Below are 19,795 nucleotides of genomic sequence, written 5' to 3' on the forward strand. Positions count from 1 at the left end.
CATGAAACAAGAATGGAGTACATGGGAGGACACCACGGAGGAAGCCATTGCTGTCCAAAAAGAATATTGCAGCACGTTTGAAGTTTTCAAAAGAGCACCTGGATGTTCCACAGCACTACTGGCAAAATATACTGTGGACAGATGAAACCAAGATTGAGTTGTTTGGGAAGAACACACAACACTATGTGTGGAGAAAAAAAGGCACAGCACACCAACATCAAACCTCATCCCCACTGTGAAACATGGCGGAGGGAGCATCATGGTTTGGGGCTGCTTTGCTGCCTCAGGGCCTGGACGGATTGTTGTCATTGATGGGAAAATGAATTCCAGAGTTTATCAAGACATTTTGCAGGAAAACGTACGACCATCTGTCCGCCAACTGAAGCTCCGCAGAGGATGGGTGATGCAACAGGACAATGACCCAAAGCATACAAGTAATTCAACAAAACAATGGCTGCAACAGCACAGAAAACGCCTTCTGGAGTGGCCCAGTCAGAGTCCTGACCTCAACCCGATTGAAATGCTGTGCCATGACCTTAAGAGAGCGATTCACACCAGACATCCCAAGAATATTGCTACACTGAAACAGTTTTGTGAAGAGGAGTGGTCCAAAATGACTCCAGATCGTTGTGCAGGTCTGATCTGCAACTACAGGAAACGTTTGGTTGAGGTTATTGCTGCCAAAGGAGGGTCAACCAGTTATTAAGTCCACATTAAGTGCAAAGGTTCACATACTTTTTCCTGCCTGCACTGTGAATGTTTACATGTTATGTGCCATAAACCATGGCAACATCTAATGTTTGTGTAGTATTATGTTCAGCAGACTGTGTTCTTCTATTGTTGTGACTTAGATGACGTTCAGAGCACATTTTATGCCCAATTCATGCAAAACTCCACGTAATCCCAAGGGGTTCACATACTTTTTCTTGCAACTGTAAACCCCTAAGCAATGGTGGACAAATCCATGTAGAATCCTGTATCCCTTCAATGTAGCGGACACCGAGCTGGAAACATTGACTCTTTATTGGTGTCGATGAGCCAAACTTTTATATTGGGTTTTGTCTACTTGGTTCCTGAGATTTGCCCACTGGTGATCTGAGGCACCCTATACACCACCAGCTTCTGCTGGGGAACCTCAAGTTGCTAAAGGGTTCATTCCATTGAAGCTAGTAACTGCCATGATGTCTTCAGGAAAGAAAATGTTGGAAACATTCTACATAAAATTTCAATGTTTTCCAATCTTTAATGAGCCCGTCCCTCCCACTGGCATATGGAAATATTACATCTTATCCGAATTCCACGCTCTTATCTTCTGTAAATTTTCTAATGTAGTTGGGGTGATTAAAGGAAAGCTGCCCCATGGTGTACTTAATTTGATATTATGTTTGGCTCTCTCAACTAGCTAAAGATTTTTTTCAAGGTATTTCTCACCAGTTCAATTCCTTTGGCAACATTCTGAAATTTTATTTTCCGATTACACGTTACATTCCTGCCAAATGAGGAATGCGTTATAAAGCCAATGGAACGTCTTAATCGAAGGCTAATTGGAGAGGTGTAGGCCTTGGAGCTCATTCATTTATAGAGGGCTTATGTATAATATGATGGGAAATACACTGGACAATTATTTCCTGACTCGGTGTGTACACACATCCTCTCAGTTTTTGATGGTGTTAATCTGTGTTGACATTTCCATGGCCGCTTCCTGCTGATCAGTAACGGTGGGGGTCATCGGTTGATGAATTTAGCTGGGCGAAACCCAACATGTATCTGGCTTCAACATCGCTTTGTATGTTGAGGAGAGGCGTGAAGGAACTGAAACCAAAAAAAGACTTTCTAAAGAACTCCCTCAAGAACTATATCTTTCAAACGTTGTCCCTTGATGGACTTCTGAAGACGTTCTAAATGCTTTAGATCCAAGCTAATTAGGGCAGTTTTGGAGGAATAAGGGTAGCAGAGGTCAACATTGTTTTCTCTGTTGAGAAGCGTAAAAGAACTGAAACCAAAAAAGATTTTCTAAAGAACTCCCTCAAGAACCATATCTATCAAAAATTGTTTCTTGACGGATTTCTGAAGGCTTTATAAATGTTTTAGAACCAAGCTAATTAGGGCAGTTTTGAAGAAATAAGGGTAGCAGAGGTCATGATTGCAACTGGAGACTTGTTTCAAAGTTACTTTCATGGTTGAAGAGAAGCGTGAAGGAACTGAAACCAAATAAAAATTTTCTAAAGAACTCCCATAAGAACCATATCTTTCAAACATTGCTCCTTGATGGATTTCTGAAGACTTTATAAATGCTTTAGTTCCAAGCTAATTAGAGCAGTTTTTGTAGGAATAAGGGTAGCAGAGGTGATGATTGCAACTGGTGATTTGTTTCAACATCATTTGCTCTGTTGAGAAGCGAGAAGGAACTGCAACCAAGAAAAGACTTTCGAAAGATCTTTCAAACATTGTTCCTTAATGGATTTCTGAAGGCTTTCTAAATGCTTTAGTTCCATGTTAATTAGGGCAGTTTTTGAGGAACCTGTTGTAATTTCCAGGTAACAGGCTTGTAGGCAGGTGGTAGAGTGGGTTCTTCTTTAAGGTCCTTTCTCCCTCTGGGAGAAGGCTGGGAGACTAGGCAGGACCTAGTTTGGAGGTGGGCAGTTTAGGGAAGGAAGCGCCAACATCATCTACAGTCCTCTACTGCTCTCCCCCATCCTGGGGGAGGGCAGAGTAGCCTGGGGATCTGCATTATAGCCCCTAGAGAGAGAGAGAGAAAAGGGAGCCATGGAGCTAGACTACCCCTGCGTTTTCACCATATCGGGTCAGGCAGAACATCTAATGCAGAAACAAGAGCAGCCACTGGCAGAACTGGGAACAAGAGTCTATTCGCACTGAACTGTATCTTTCTATTGGAGTGCGAGTTCTATTGGTGTCCCCTGGCTCTCGGCCTGGAGATGGTGCCCAGAATCTGGAACCCCGGGGATTGAGGGGGCAAAACACACAGCCAGGAGGGTGGATTGGAGTGTCATCAGGCAAAGTCCTGTGTTGCCCCGAAGGTTACAGTGGGGGTTCGCTCAGCTGCTTGCTTAGACCATGCACGAGACAGCCTGCAACTCGCCCAAGGACAGAGCCCTGACAGACACATTCCAGAACCTTGTAAAAATCCTTCCCAGAAGAGTGGAGGGTGTTCTATCTGCAAAGGGAGGCCAATTTCATATTATTGACCGTGGTTTTGGAACGGGATGTCCGCCAAGGTCATATGGGTTACAGAGAGTCCTGACATCAACCCCACTGAACACCTTTGGGATGGGTTGGAATGCCAGGTCTTTTCATCCAACCTCAGTATCTAATGTCAGCCCTACTTAACATCCTCTTATCCAGCATCAGTACTTGACCTCACAAATACTCTTTTGGCTGAATTGGCACAAACTCCCACAGGCGCGCTCCAAAACTTTATAGGAACCCTTCCCAGGTGGGTGGAGGCTGTTATAGCTGCAAAGGGAGGCCAACTCCATATTATTGGCCATGGTTTTGGAATGGGATGTCCACCAAGTTCATATGGGTTACAGTTTGGTGAAGGTCCTTTTCCATTCCACCATGACTGTGTCCCTGTGTACACAACAACCTTCATAAAGACGATGATGTGGTGTCGAGGAACTCTAGTGTCCTGCACAGAGTCCAGACATCAACCCTACTGAACACCTTTGGGATGGGTTGGAATGCCAGGTCTTTTCATCCAACCTCAGTATCTAATGTCAGCCCTACTTAACATCCTCTTATCCAGCATCAGTACTTGACCTCACAAATACTCTTTTGGCTGAATGGGCACAAACTCCCACAGGCGCGCTCCAAAACTTTATAGGAACCCTTCCCTGTTGGGTGGAGACTGTTATAGCTGCAAAGGGAGGCCAACTCCATATTATTGGCCATGGTTTTGGAATGGGATGTCCGCCAAGGTCATATGGGTTACAGTTTGGTGAAGGTCCTTTTCCATTCCACCATGACTGTGTCCCTGTGTACACAACAGCCTTCATAAAGACGATGATGTGGTGTCGAGGAACTCTAGTGTCCTGCACAGAGTCCTGACATCAACCCTACTGAACACCTTTGGGATGGGTTGGAATGCCAGGTCTTTTCATCCAACCTCAGTATCTAATGTCAGCCCTACTTAACATCCTCTTATCCAGCATCAGTACTTGACCTCACAAATACTCTTTTGGCTGAATTGGCACAAACTGCCACAGGCGTGCTTCAAAACTTTATAGGAACCCTTCCCTGTTGGGTGGAGGCTGTTATAGCTGCAAAGGGAGGCCAACTCCATATTATTGGCCATGGGTTTGGATTGGGATGTTCATAGGTGTGATGTTCAGGTATCCACAATCCTTTGGCCACATTCCCTTTGCATAATATGTCTGATGTTTAGTACAAAGTAAATAGAAGATATCAAACCAGCTATTGGTGATTACATACCAAAGCCGACACAAATACAGAAAATATGGTTTCATTTCAGATTGTTTTGGTCTTCTCTTCAACAATGTGATCTTGCTTCCCGTCAACCCTATTTGTTACTATGGGAAAACCGGGCCTGAATGATAAAAAAAAGCCCTTTTAAGGCAAAAGATAAAGCAGAATTGAGATCGCCAATAAAACGATGGTGCCCTTCCCTTAATAATTCTTTGTCACTTCGTCCCCAGGGACATTTAATAGTGGCATCATCGTCAGCTCGTTAATGGTCCTTCTACTTTATTCCCATCTCTTGTTTGGTTTTACAAGGCAGAAAACGTTCTTAAGTAAACGAGGAGTCGAGTGTTCCGAAATGACTTCTAATCTTCCATGATTATTGTTCTTACGCTGGAGACACGGGATAAATTTATAAAGCTGGAGTCAGCAGACAAATTAAACAAAAACTAAGCTGGTTATGGTTGGTGAGCTCTGCCAGGTCAAGCATCAAAAATAATATTTTCTCATGCAAAAAAGTGGTATGCAGTATCTTAACCCCTTCCCAGCCAGCCAGCATCCCTTAAACAAGGGCCTTGTGCTAGGTGGTGGGCAGGATTGGTCGATCGTGTGACCACCGTGATTGGCTGTCAGAGTGGTCATGTGATTGGGAGCCAGTCCCGCTGGCTACTGATTATTAGCAGAGACCGAGAGCTGTCTTTGACACCTCAGTCACTGAGCTGTGAGCTCACACTCAGCACAGAAAGCTCTGATGCCCGCGGACATATACACTTTACTGCCAAAAGTATTGGGCCTCCTGCCTTTACAAGCTCATGAACTTTAATGGCCCCCCCAGTCTTAATCCGTAGGGTTCAATATTGAGTTGGCCCTGGCCTTTCCACGCTCATGAACTTTAATGGCCCCCAGTCTTAATCCGTAGGGTTCAACATTGAGTTGGCCCCGGCCTTTCCACGCACATGAACTTTAATGGCCTCCCAGTCTTAGTCCGTAGGGTTTAATATTGAGTTGGCCCCGCCTTTGAAGCTATAACAGCTCCAACTCTTATGGGGAAGGCCATCCACAAGGTTTAGGAGGGTGTCTATGGGAAGGTTGGACCATTCTTCCAGAAGCACATTTGTCAGGTCAGGCACTGATGTCGGGGATGGAGGCTTGGCTCACAGTCTCCACTCTAATTCATCCCAAAGGTGTTCTATGGGGTTGAGGTCAGGACTCTGTGCAGGACAGTCAAGTTCCTCCACCCCAAACTGGCTCCTCCATGTCTTTATGGACCTTGCTTTGTGCACTGGTGCGCAGTCATGTTGGAACAGGAAAGGGTCATCCTCAAACTCTTCCCATAAAGTTGGGAGCATGAAATTGTCCAAAATGTCTTGGTATGCTGACACCTTAAGAGTTCCCTTCACTGGAACTAGGGGGCCAAGCCCAATCCCTGAAAAAAACCCCACACCATAATCCCCCCTCCACCAAACTTGGCACAATGCAGTCAGGCAAGTACCGTTCTCCTGACCACCACCAAACCCAGACATGTCCATCGGATTGCCAGACAGAGAAGCATGATTGGTCACTCCAGAGAACACGTCTCCACTGCTCTAGAGTCCAGTGGCAGCGTGCTTTACACCACGATATCCGACGCTTTGCATTGCACTTGGTGATGGAAGGCTTGGATGCAGCTGCTCGGCCATGGAAACCCATTCCATGAAGCTCTCTACGCACTGTTGTTGGGCTCATCTGAAGGCCACACCAAGTTTGGAGGTCTTTAGCTATTGACTCTGCAGACAGTTGGCGACTTCTGCGCACTGTGCGCTTCAGCATGCGCTGACCCCGCCCTGTCATGTGACGTGGCCTACCACTTGGTGGCTGAGTGGCTGTTGTTCCCAGTTGCTTCCACTTTGTTATAATCCCACTAACAGTTGAGCGTGGAATATTTAGTAGCCAGGAAATGTCACGGATGTAACTGTGTTTACTATGTTTCAGTTTGTGAATGGAGGGGAAGCTCTATACAGAACTATTCCTGTCCATTCATTCAGTGCAGCTGTTCAGTTCCAGCCAATCCCTGGGAAAGGTTCCCAGAAGGTGGCTGGGAGGAAGCATAAATAGTTTGAGACCTAGAGAGAGGGGCTCTTGTTGAGGAGGAGGAGATCCCAGCCTGAAGGGCCGCCGCCCATCTAGGCAGTCCACTTTTCTACTGCTCATCGAGGTCCCAGCTATGCTAGCTGGGGGACCTGTTCTGCTGAACTTTGCTGGAGCTGACTGAAGGATTTACCTTGCTGTGGGGGCACCCGCTGCTCCGTGTATCCATTCAGACATGGAGCCATGGCTCGGCCCCGTCCGCTCTCTCTTCTCATTGGCTCACTGGCTGTGATTGACAGCAGCGGAAGCCAATGGCTCCAGCTTCTGTCTCAGCCAATGAGAGGAGGATGGCCCAGGATAGCTGAGACTCCAGTGCACATCGCAGAATCAGGAGGGGACTTAAGTATTTGGGGGGGTGGGGGGTATTTACTAATGCTGGTTCACTCAGATTCTGGTGCATCTGTGCATGGGAGCCAATCAGCTTCTAACCTCAGCTTGTTCAATTAGGCTTTGAAAAGAAAAACTGGAAGCTGATAGGTTTCCATACAAAAGTACATGAGATTCTGACTGGACCAGCTTTAGTAAATAAACCCCTATGTGTATTAGTGTTAGAATATAGCCATCCTCCAAAAATTTTCATTTTGAATAAAATAGAACAGAATAGATAAAACAGAACAGAATAGAAAAGAATAAAATAAAATAGAATAGAAAAAGGAATATAATAGAATAGAATATACTAAAATAGATGATAGAATAGAAAATAATATAATTAAATAACACAGAAAATAGAGAAATAGAATAGAATAAAATAGAAAAGAATAGAATAGAACAAAATAGAATAGAACAGAATGGAATAAAATAGAGAAAATATAGCCATCTTTCAAAATGTGAATTTCAAAAAGAAAAGAATAGAAGAAAACAGAATAAAATAGAAAAGAAAATAATAAAATAGAATAGAGAATAAAAGAATAGACTTAAATAGAATAGACATAGATTAGAAATAGAATAGAATAGAAACAAATTTAATAGAATAGAATTGAATAAAATAGAATTTGTATAACCGTCTTCTAAAATTTAAATTTAAAAAAGAATAGAATAAAATAAAACAGAATAGAATAAAAAAGAAAATAATAGAATAGAAAAGAACAGAAGAGAGAATAAAAATAGAATAAAATAGAATAGAAAATAAAGGAATAGATTAAAAGAGAATGGAATAAAATAGCAAAGAAAATAATAGAATAGAGAATAAAATAATAGAAAAAATCGAATAGAAAACAATAGGAATAGAAAAGAATATAATAGAAAAAAATTTAATAGATTGATTATTCAATTTTTAACTCCACAACGCTGGTTTAACCACTTGACCTCTGGAAGAGCCCCCCCCTTCCTGACCAGGCCATTTTTTTCATTCCGGCTCTGCGTTACTTCAACTGACAATTGCGCAATCATGCAACGCTGCACCCAAATGAAATTTACGTCCTTTTTCCCCATGAATAGAGCTTTCTTTCAGTGATATTTGATCACCGCTGTGTTTTTCACTTTTCTGCACAAAAAAGGCTGACAATTTTGAAAAAAAAACCCACAATATTTTTTATTTTCTGCTATATAACATATCCAATAGCAAAAAATGTAAAAAATCATATTTCTTCATAAACTTAGGCCAAAATCTATTCTGCTACATACTGTATTTTTGGTAAAAAAAAAATCCCAATAAGTGTTTATTGATTAGTTTGCACAAAAGTTATAGCATCTACAAACTATGGGACATATACTAGAATTTTTTTTTTTTACGTTACTAGTAATGGCGGCGATCAGTGACTTATAGCGGGACTGCGATATTGCGGCGGACATTTTTACACTCACTGACACTTTTTGGGAACTAGTGACGCTAATACAGTGATCAGTCCTAAAAATATGCACTGACTCTGTTCTAATGACACTGGCTGGGAAGGGGTTAAACATCTAGGGTGATCAAAGGGTTAACTGTGTGCCTAGCTATGTGCTTGGTGTACACTGGGTGGTGCTTGTACTAGGGTAAGTGAAGGATCGTGTTCTCAGCTTTGCCGGGACACACGATCCTTCACTACCCCTCTATAGAGTTTAGAGATCTGTTGTTGCTGCTGAGGGGTCAATTGTTGCTGAGGGGATCTATTGTTGCTGGGGGAGACCTTTTGTTGCTGAGGAATCTATTGTTGCCGGGGTCTTTTGTTACGGGGGGTCTTTTGTTACGTGGGTCTATTGTTATGGGGGTCTATTGTTGCCAGGGGGGTCTATTGTTGCCAGGGGGTCTATTGTTGCTGTAGGGTCTATTGTTGCCAGGGGGATCTATTGTGGCTGGGGGATCTATTGTTGCTAAGGGGATCTATTGTTGCCAGGGGATGTATTGTTGCTGACTGCATGGGATCTGTTTTTCTGCTTTTCTTGTTAACATTAACAAATTCCATAAAAATTACTTAGCACCACAATATACTTGGTTCTGTATTCTCTAAAAGGGGCGGTACTGTGAGGTGGGTAGGAGGTGGAACCAAGGAACGGTGCTCGGAGGTGGGTAGGGTGTGGAACCAAGGGACGGTGCTTGGAGGTGGGTAGGGGGTGGAACCAAGGGACGGTGCTTGGAGGTGGGTAGGGGGTGGAACCAAGGGACGGTGCTTGGAGGTGGGTAGGGGGTAGAACCAAGGGACGGTGTTTGGAGGTGGGTAGGGGGTGGAGCCAAGGGATGGTGTTTGGAGGTGGGTAGGGTGTGGAACCAAGGGACGGTGTTTGGAGGTGGGTAGGGGGTGGAACCAAGGGATGGTGCTAGCAGGTGGGTAGGGTGTGGAACCAAGGGACGGTGCTCGGAGGTGGGGAGGGTGTGGAACCAAGGGACGGTGCTCGGAGGTGGGGAGGGTGTGGAACCCAGGGACGGTGTTTGGAGGTGGGTGAGAGGTTGAACCAAGGGACGGTGCTCGGAGGTGGGGAGGGGGTGGAACCAAGGGACGGTGTTTGGAGGTAGATAGGGGGTGGAACCAAGGGACAGTGCTTGGAGGTGGGTAAGGGGTTGAACCAAGGGACAGTGCTCGGAGATGGGTAGGGGGTGGAACCAAGGGAAGGTGCTCGGAGGTGGGTAGCGGGTGAAACCAAGGAATGGCACATGGAGGTGGTTAGGGGATGGAACCAAGGGATGGTGCTCGGAGGTGGGTAGGGGGTGGAACTAAGGGACGGTGCTCAGAGGTGGGTAGCAGGGTAGGGGGTGGAACCAAGAGACGGTGCTTGGAGGTGGGTGTGGGTGGAACCAAGGGATGGTGTTTGGAGGTGTGTAGGGGGTGGAACCAAGGGATGGTGCTAACAGGTGTGTAGGGGTGGAACCAAGGGACGGTGTTTGGAAGTGGGTAGGGGGTGGAACCAAGGGATGGTGCTAGGGGGTGGAACCAAGGGACAGTGCTAGGAGATGGGTAGGGGGTGGAACCAAGGGAAGGTGCTCGCAAGTGGGTAGTGGGTGCAACCAAGTGATGGTGCATGGAGGTGGTTAGGGGGTGGAACCAAGGGATGGTGCTCAGAGGTGGGTAGGGGGTGGAACTAAGGGACGGTGCTTGGAGGTGGGTAGGTGGGTAGTGGGTGGAACCAAGAGACGGTGCACAGAGGTGGATAGACGGTGGAACCAAGGGACAGTGCTCGGAGGTGAGTAGGGGGAGAAACCAAGGGATGTGCTCGGAGGTGGGTAGGGTGTAGAACCAAGGGACGGTGTTTGGAGGTGGGTAGGGGGTGGAACCAAGGGATGGTGCTAGCAGGTGGGTAGGGTGTGGAACCAAGGGGCAGTGCTCGGAGGTGGGTAAGAGGTTGAACCAAGGGACAGTGCTCGGAGATGGGTAGCGGGTGGAACCAAGGGAAGGTGCTTGGCGGTGGTTAGCGGGTGAAACCAAGGAATGGCACATGGAGGTGGTTAGGGGGTGGAACCAAGGGATGGTGCTCAGAGGTGGGTAGGGGGTGGAACTAAGGGACAGTGCTCAGAGGTGGGTAGCAGGGTAGGGGGTGGACCCAAGAGACGGTGCTTGGAGGTAGGTAGGGGGTGGAACCAAGGAATGGTGTTTGGAGGTGTGTATGGGGTGGAACCAAGGGATGGTGCTAGCAGGTGGGTAGGGGGTGGAACCAAGGGATGGTGTTTGGAGGTGGGTAGGGGGTGGAACCAAGGGACGCTGTTTGGAGGTGGGTAGGGGGTGGAACCAAGGGATGGTGCTCGGAGGTGGATAGCGGGTGAAACCAAGTGATGGTGCATGGAGGTGGTTAGGGGGTGGAACCAAGGGATGGTGCTCAGAGGTGGGTAGGGGGTGGAACTAAGGGATGGTGCTCGGAGGTGGGTAGGGGGTGGAACCAAGAGACGGTGCACAGAGGTGGATAGAGGGTGGAACCAAGGAACAGTGCACGGAGGTGAGTAGGGGGTGGAACCAAGGGATGTGCTCGGAGGTGGGTAGGGTGTAGAGTCGAGGGACCGTGCACGGAGGTGGGTAGGGGGTGGAACCAAGGGGCAGTGCTCAGAGGTGGGTAGGGGGTGGAACCAAGGGGCAATGCTCGGAGGTGGAACCAAGGGACGGTGCATGGAGTTGGATAGAGGGTGGAACCAAGGGATGTGCTTGGAGGTGGGTAGGGGGTGGAACCAAGGGATGGTGATCGGAGGTGGGTAGGGGGTGGACCCAAGGGATGTGCTCAGAGGTGGGTAGGGGGTGGAACCAAGGGACGGTGCTCGGAGGTGGGTAGTAGGTGGAGACAAGGGATGGTGCTCGGAGGTGGGTAGGGGGTGGAACCAAGGGATGTGCTCGGAGGTGGGTAGGGGGTGGAACCAAGGAACGGTGCTCGGAGGTGGGTAGTAGGTGGAGACAAGGGATGGTGCTCCGAAGTGGTAGGGGGTGGAGACAAGGGTGACTCAGAAGGGGGGAGTACCTGCACCCATTCTCTGAGAGAAAAAAAAAGCCCTGCAAAGTAGTAACGGCCATAGAGCGCACTCGCAGCATGAAAAGGAAGCGCTCTGCTAGGGAAGCCACGGCCGAAAGCTGATTTTTTTTCTGTTTCTTATTGACTGGAATTCCTCTTTGTATAAATAAAGCCGGGAATGATGCAAGACGTGCGGATGAGTCACAACGTATTCCATCCTCATTATACAACACGCCAAAACAGCTAGAAAGCACCCCGCTGTGCGTCTAGGAGAGACATCCACCTTAAAGCTGTTTCTAATGGGAAATTCTGTCATAATTCACAATCTCAGTAAAAAATACATTCTGTCAGTAGTTTCCATGTAAAAAAAAAAAAAAAGTAGTTGGGGGGGGGGGGGGGGTTGGCAACAAGGAGCAAGGACCTGAGTGGGAGCCGAAATGGCCGAACAAAGCGGTCAAAATGATTGTAAAGGCAGATTTTCGTCCTTTAAAGTACCATACATGTCATACTTACCTGCTCTGTGCCGTGATTTAATGTGTTTAATGGATAGAATCAGGGGAGGACTGACTATTGGAGCACTCGGGTACTGCCAGAGGGCCCAGGGCAGTAGGGGGCCCCATGAAATGTCCCTGGTACCTTTTTATAGGCTTTTTGGGGGGTGCTTTGAGTATGGGCAAGGACACAGGGGCCCCATGATCCCCTATTGCCCGGGGGCCCCATGGGTTGTCAGTCCGACCCTGGATAGAATGCATGAAGGTAACAGATCTTGGCCCTTTACCATCACTTTAACCCTTCAATCATCAGGCATCTTTACTGTACAGCCAGCAGGTGCTACCTACGGACCCTGAAATCCACATCAAACTTTGTATCAGCTCGCTCCGTGCGCTGCGCTTCTTTATCTAGTATTAGGGCCCAAATTATGATCTTGTACACAGGCCCACTTTTCATAAAACGCCCCTGGTTGCGTCATAAAGATGCCTGCCGCCCATCTTTAAACCTGAAAGTGCCCATCGGCTTCTACAGAAGGAAGCCAGGACCTTCCATGCAGGCTATGCTGCGGTGGATATTTAAATGCCCCATCTATGCAGCTGAGCTATAATAACCAGATGATGAGGCTCACAGAGATTCCTGGAGGCATGGTTGGGAAGCCTACGGGCACCTGACAGGTTCTCAAATGGCTGTCACCTTTGAACCTGTCGTGTGTTTGGTGGCTTCCCAGCAATGGCAAGGGCAATCTCTGTGAGCCTAAGCTGCAGGCAAGAATTGGACATTGGCTCATTCCTGAACATGAGGGCCCAACAGCTTCCACAGTTTGCTGACGGGCCCTTCTGTGCAGCTGGGTTGCAATATGTGGACGATGGCTGCCACAAATGCAAGTAATGTAGGCAGGGCAATGAGCTTTGTGTAGGTGTGGCTTGAGTGTGGGTGGGGACACATGATCTCCTTTTGCCCAGGGGCCCCATGAGTTCTCAGTCCACCCCTGTTTATACGTATGTGTATTTTAAGGATGTCCTAAAATCCAGGCATTCTAGTCTGCAATTGTGGATATCATCATCACCTTGACCACCCGCCGCTAAACATTATTTTGTGTATCCTGGGTCTGGTGGAGCCTCTAGCTCTGCTTTTCTCAAACTTTTTAACATGAGGAACTCTTGCAATAACTTTCTGGTCTCAGGGAATCCCCTGTGGAATGGTAAAGGAGAAAAATACTCCTTAGATTGGTGATCAGTGGAAAGAACGCCCCTTACATTGATGGTCAGTTGGAAGATGCCCCCTTACATTGGTGGTCAGTGGGAAGATGCCCCCTTACATTGACTGGTGATCATTGGAAAGAATGTCCCTTACATTGATGGTCAGTGGGAAGAATGTCCCTTACATTGGGGATCAGTGGGAAGAATGTCCCTTACATTGGTGATCAGTGGGAAGAATGTCCCTTACATTGGTGATCAGTGGGAAGAATGTTCCTTACATTGGTGATCGGTGGCAAGAATGTCCTTACATTGGTGATCAGTGGGAAGAATGCCCCTTACATTGGTGGTCAGTGGGAAGAATGCCCCTTACATTGGTGGTCAGTGGGAAGAATGCCCCTTACATTGGTGATCAGTGGGAAGAATGCCCCTTACGTTGGTGATCAGTGGGAAGAATGCTCCTTACATTGGTGGTCAGTGGGAAGATTGCCCCTTACGTTGGTGATCAGTGGGAAGAATGCCCCTTACATTGATGGTCAGTGGGAAGAATGCCCCTTACATTGATGGTCAGTGGGAAGAATGCCCCTTACATTGGGGGCCAGTGGGAAGAATGTCCCTTACATTGGTGATCAGTGGGAAGAATGCCCCTTACATTGGGGGTCAGTGGGAAGAATGCCCTTTACATTGATGGTCAGTGGGAAGAATGTCCCTTACATTGGGGGTCAGTGGGAAGAATGTCCCTTACATTGGGGGTCAGTGGGAAGAATGTCCCTTACATTGGTGGTCAGTGGGAAGAATGCCCCTTACATTGGGGGCCAGTGGGAAGAATGTCCCTTACATTGGTGGTCAGTGGGAAGAATGTCCCTTACATTGGTGGTCAGTGGGAAGAATGCCCCTTACATTGGGGGCCAGTGGGAAGAATGTCCCTTACATTGGTGGTCAGTGGGAAGAATGCCACTTACATTAATGGTCAGTGGGAAGAATGTCCCTTACATTGGGGGTCAGTGGGAAGAATGTCCCTTACATTGATGGTTAGTAGGAAGGATGTTCCTTACAAAGGTGATCATGGCAAACAATGCAATCATTAGTGGTCAGTAGTGCAATCAATAGCAACTTATCTGAGAGGCAGAAATTGCTCCTTTCCTAGCAACCTCTAGAGGAACCCTGGCTGAGAAAGGCTGCTCTAGCTACTTCCAACTATGCCAGAACCTTCTTGGGCTTCTATTTACTCTTCATCTTCAACATGTGGCTTCTGGAGAATATTTCCCAAACAGCTTTGCCACTGTGGAAGACCATCTGTGAACCCAGGGGTTGCCTTCCTAAATTCAGCAGAATATGGGACACTGGATTATCTTCCAAATCTGCAGTTCATCCCTGCTGTGAAATGATGGCCTTGTGCCAGCTGAGATAAACATCTTTAGAATCACGCAAGATCTCCTGAACTCACCATATTATTGATGCACCAATACTGAGACCAGTATCGGTATTGGTGCCAATACCAAGTATTATCACGAGTACTCACGCTCACAAAAATGTTCCTGATACCGGACACTGATACTTTGCAATGAACCCCCTCCACCGAGTACAAACTCCCCCTCCACTAAGTACAGACTCCCCTTCCTCAGTACAGACCCCCTTCCACTAAGTACAGACCCCCCTCCCTCAGTACGGACCCCCCTACACCAAGTACAGAGTCCCCTCCACTAAGTACAGACTCCCCTTCCTCAGTAAAGACCCCCCTCCCTCAGTACGGACCCCCCTACACCAGGTACAGACTCCCCTCCACTAAGTACAGACTCCCCCTCCACTAAGTACAGGCCCCCCTCCACTAAGTATAGACTCCCCTTCCTCAGTACAGACCTCCCTCCTCTAAGTACAGACTTCCCTTCCTCAGTACAGACCTCCCTCCCTCAGTACAGACCCCCCTCTACTAAGTACAGACTCCCCTTCCTCAGTACAGACCCCCCTACCAAGTACAGACTCCCCTTCCTCAGTACAGACCCCCCCCTCCCTCAGTACAGACCCCCTCTACTAAGTACAAACCCCCTCCCTCAGTTCAGACTCCCCTCCACTAAGTACAGACCCCCCGTCCTCAGTACAGACCCCCCCTCCTTCAGAACAGATTCCCTTCCACTAAGTACAGGCCCCCCTCCACTAAATACAGACAGCCCTCCCTCAGTACAGACCCCCCCCTTCACTAAGTACTGACCTCCCTACCTCAGTACAGACCCCGCTCTTCTAAGTACAGACACCCCCCCCTCCACTAAGTACAGACCCCCCTCCCTTAGTATAGACCCCGTTCCTCAGTACAGACCTCCCCCTTCACTAAGTAAAGGTCCCCCTGCACTAAGTACACACCCCACTTCCTCAGTACAGACCCTCCTCCACTAAGTACAGATCCCCCTCCACTAAGTACAGACCCCCCTTTCCTCATTAGACACCCCTCTCTCCACTTGTGCTAGTAGGATGGAAGGGGGATCACATATATGCTGGGGGGCGCTTTGGGAGGGAAGAGGGCTTGTGCTCTTGTGGGGGGGAGGGTTGTATTTCAACTCCAAACCCCCACTTCTAGCATAGGTCCTCTCCCCTCCAAAGTCCCCCCCTCAATACAGATTCTCTTAAACTTCCACCCCCAACAAATCACTTTCTGGTCAGTCTGTCCCTCACCCTCCTCCATGTGACAGTGCTGACCAATCAAAATCCCTCTAGTCCGAACTGTCATCCCTGCAAGGAGAGGAGAATCTCTCCTACCACTGGGAATATGGAGCACCTGCCTCCACAGTATACATCCCCACACCCTATGACAGCCTGGGTTCACACAGGAGCAGTGGGGAAACCCCATACGATTTGAACAAGAATCGCATTGCTGTTCAAATTGCATGCTGTTCTTTGCGGTGCATTTTGCGTCCATACATTTTGTATGGACGCAAATCGCACCCCAAAGTATCGGTAATCAGAATCGGCGAGAACTTGACCAAAAGTATCGGTACTCATACTCGCCAATAAAAAAAGGGTATCGGTGCATAACTAGGCCGCATACTATGGTATTAAATTAATTTACATTCCTCGCTCTGGTTACCTAATGGGGCGAATTGCCCGAGTCCTGCATGGAAGAATTGCCATAGGGTTTATGGTACAATTATGCATGGGCTTGATAGCAGTTATTTTTGAAGCAAGGTCCCACACACCTCCCTAGATTTTTGAAGAGTCGAGCGCAGGGGCGGACTGACCATTTAGCCACTCGGACACTGCCCGAGGGCCCGGGGTCAGTAGGGGGCCCCATGAGATGCCCCTGGTACCTTTCATAGGCTTTTTTGGGTGTGGTTTGAGTGTGGGCTTGGACACAGGGGCCCCATGATTTCCTATTGCCCGGGGGCCCCATGAGTTGTCAGTCCGCCCCTGGTCGAGCATAACTAACGGATTTCAAACGTTGTTACTGGGACTGTTACGTGTCTTGGATTAAACCCCTGTAAGGTTTTTATTGTTAGTGGTATACCTGTTCGGGAGATTCACCCTCTCTACTTGCACTGTGGCCATTGTCACCTGGAGTAAATTTGGTAGGAAAATTCATCTGTGACAACTGTCTCTCTTTGAAGAGATACCTTCTCACTTTTTGTTGTTAAGAAAGTTAGGGAAAATGTCAGAGGTATAACTAGACCCTTCAGGGCCCCAGTGTAAGACACAGTGAAGAGTCCCTCTGACCCCATCCCAGGTCCCTTTCAATCGGTCCCGGGCCTTTGCCACTGGTCCTGGGGCCCTTCCCATCGTTCCCAGGGCCTTTTGCTCTAGTCCTGTGACCCTTCCCTCTGAGTACAGGGCCCTTCCCTGTGAGCTTGGGGCCCTTCCCTCCAGGCCTGGGACCCTTCCCACTGATCTCTACTCCCATTGCATGTTCTGCAGCAGGCCCCGTTTCTGCCATCTTAGGTCCCCCCTCAGTGGCAGAGTGCCAGGGCAAGGACACAAGTGTGACCGTTGCGACCCTGGTAGTTCCACCACTGGAAAATGGAATATATGCTTTGATCAAAGACCTCTCTTTCTCTTTCATGTTTCCCATTTCATGTACCAATAAGTCACTGCCATGTTTCACATGACTGTCATGTTGACTGTCATATGCCTTTAAATGTTTTCAGTGTTTTGACTCTGCTCCTCCCTTTCCTTTAGTTTAGCTAATGTTGCATAGATAGCCCTCCCCAGGGGCGGACTGACCATTTGGAAACTCGGGCACTGCCCAAAGGGCCCGGGGTCAGTAGGGGGCCCCATGAGATGCCCCTGGTCCTTTTTCATAGGCTTTTATGAGTTTGGGCAAGGACACAGGGGCCCCATGATCCCCTATTGCCCGGGGGCCCCATGAGTTGTCAGTCCGCCCCTGGCCCTCCCCCTTTCTCAGAGATACATTGCAGTAAGCCTCATGGCATGGAGCAGGAAACAGCATGTTCTTTTGACCTATGGAATTTCATTGTTGTAAGATTCTCTCAGTTTATGGAATAAAATTCACAAGATCTACAAGATGACATTCTCATTGAGTCACTGACTGTGGTATCCATCAGAGGTTGAAGTTATCGCTATCTCATCACAACTGTAAGTTCCAGAGATCACACTATAAATGCTTAGATTGGAGCCAACAGAACAGTCACAAAAGTAAAAGACACTCAGACATGATTTGAACCACGTTCTTTTTTTTATATAAAAACAATATCTTACAAATTAAACAAAAAAAAACCATTTCAGTTACAGAATAAATTGTCATTTCCCAGTCTGTATCCCATTAGTTATTTTGTGCAAAGCAGTTATTCCAGCTGACTTTTCAGTCTACAGAACCAGGGGTCCCGTTGAGGAATTAATTGGGAATTACCCATTCTATAGAGTAGAAATAAAGTGAGAGGCCCTCGAAGCGATTGTTTGTAGTCCTTCATGGTGGTAAATCCTGAAAGTATCGAGTATTACCCCGTTTCTCCAGATAGTTAGAAAAATGTAAGTAGATATGAATGTATAAAGCCATATACTTGGTATTTGGTTAGAAAAAAAAAAAGTAGAAAAAAAGTAAAAAATTGTATTTAGTATTTTATTTTAAATTGTGCTTCGGTCCTGAACTAAGGAACCATTACTGGCATGTTAACAAAAATTCAGAATTCCAGTGGATTTTAATATTTTCTTTCCTGTTAAATCTCAGATTAAATCCATACGGAAGTTTTTCCATCTTTGCTGCTGGTACTACTTTTATCTGAGCTAGCCTTGGGCTTTGTTTCTTGCTTTTCATGTGCAGTGTTTACCCGATTTTGCTCCACCACCGTCCCCCCAGAAGCAGGACTACTGGTCCTTGATGTCTGGCCATTGACCTGAGAGTTATAGCTCTGGAATGCAATGTCTAACTGTTCTTGGGCAACCCTCAAATGTTTATGTAAGGTGGTGAGGTCTGATGGAACGTTGTCGTCAGGGCTTGTGCAATTCTGTTCTTGGGCAACGTTGGCCAAGTTTTGTTCATGGGCCATGACGCTATTGGGCACTTTTGTGGACTTGTCGGACTTCACCACCATATTGTATTCTGGAGGGCAAGTGATATTCTTTGGGTATGAATAATTGTAGGGTGGCTGCCTGGTGGTAGTAGTCCTCTTGCTGCGAATTACGTCCCTCAGGGTCCCAATTCCGAGGTGAAACATCTCACAGATATTGAGCAACAAGCACAGGCAGCTCACAGCATACATAATCAGCAGAAATACTGTCTTCTCTGTTGGTCTAGACACAAAACAGTCTACAATGTGTGGACACGGGAATGTGCTGCACTGGAAATTGGCCAAGACTTGGAAGCCATACAAATAATATTGACCTATCAAAAAGCCAACCTCAAAAACAACCCTTGACAAAAGCTGAAAGACGTACATTTTCATCAGTCCGTCTTCTTTAATACGCGTTCGACCATCATGTTTTTTGTTTTCTTTGTCTTTGTTTTCCACTTTTTCTGGTTCTGTTGGAGCCTCATAGATCATGGGCTCCTCCTCGTCATCCTCAGGATCTTCTACGTTTTCGCCCGTCCGCCATCTCAAGTAAGACTTTTTTTTCTTCTTTTGCAAATGTTTCCGCCTGTCGTTCTCGGCAGCCCGGGCAATCTTGTGGATGGCATAGCCCAGGTACATAACCGATGGAGCCGATATCATGATGATCTGGAAGACCCAAAACCGTACGTGTGACAGCGGTGCAAAGGAGTCATAGCAGACGTTCTCGCAGCCCGGCTGCTTTGTGTTACACGTAAATTTACTTTGTTCATCGGAGTAAATCGATTCTCCGCCGACGGCAGTTAAGACTATTCGGAAGATGATTAAGACGGTGAGCCAGACCTTCCCCACAAAGGTGGAGTGATTGTGAATTTCTTCTAGAAGACGGGTTAAAAAACTCCAGCTCATGTTGGGCATAAGGGCTATTCATTTATAACCTAAAAAGAAAAAAAACAAAAAAACAAAACATGAATTCAATTGTATTAGGCTTGGCTATTAAACTTCATTCATCTATCCCAGAAAGACCATTATGATAGCTTAAAGCTGAACTTCAGGCAAACTAAATCTAAATACACAGATGAAATACATAAATGAGAGCAGGTTTATCCACAAAAGGGTATGCATTTCTGTCCATCCAGTTCTGATATTTACATAGCTGTGTTACACAAAACAGCCAGGTGGATGACACCTCTCATAGGAATACAG

The 19,795-nt window shown here is 47.1% G+C and overlaps 1 protein-coding gene across 1 annotated transcript; it reads right to left on the bottom strand.

Annotated features, from left to right (window-relative positions):
• Positions 1-17,759: 17,759 nt before the first annotated feature.
• On the bottom strand, positions 17,760-19,523 carry LOC149437922 (gap junction gamma-1 protein-like). Its single transcript, XM_089660484.1, has one exon. The coding sequence runs from the start codon at positions 19,505-19,507 to the stop codon at positions 18,272-18,274; it is 1,236 nt and encodes a 411-aa protein (XP_089516610.1). The 5' UTR covers positions 19,508-19,523; the 3' UTR covers positions 17,760-18,271.
• Between the last annotated feature and the right edge of the window lie 272 nt (positions 19,524-19,795).

Source organism: Staurois parvus, unplaced genomic scaffold (assembly GCF_062004578.1).
Source record: "Staurois parvus isolate SC_StPar_1 unplaced genomic scaffold, SC_StPar_1.0 ptg001245l, whole genome shotgun sequence".
Lineage (NCBI taxonomy): Eukaryota > Metazoa > Chordata > Amphibia > Anura > Ranidae > Staurois > Staurois parvus.

What these genes read in the sequence shown, in the direction of transcription:
- LOC149437922 (XM_089660484.1), bottom strand. Translation starts at nt 19,507, where the DNA reads ATGCCCAACATGAGCTGGAGTTTTTTAACCCGTCTTCTAGAAGAAATT.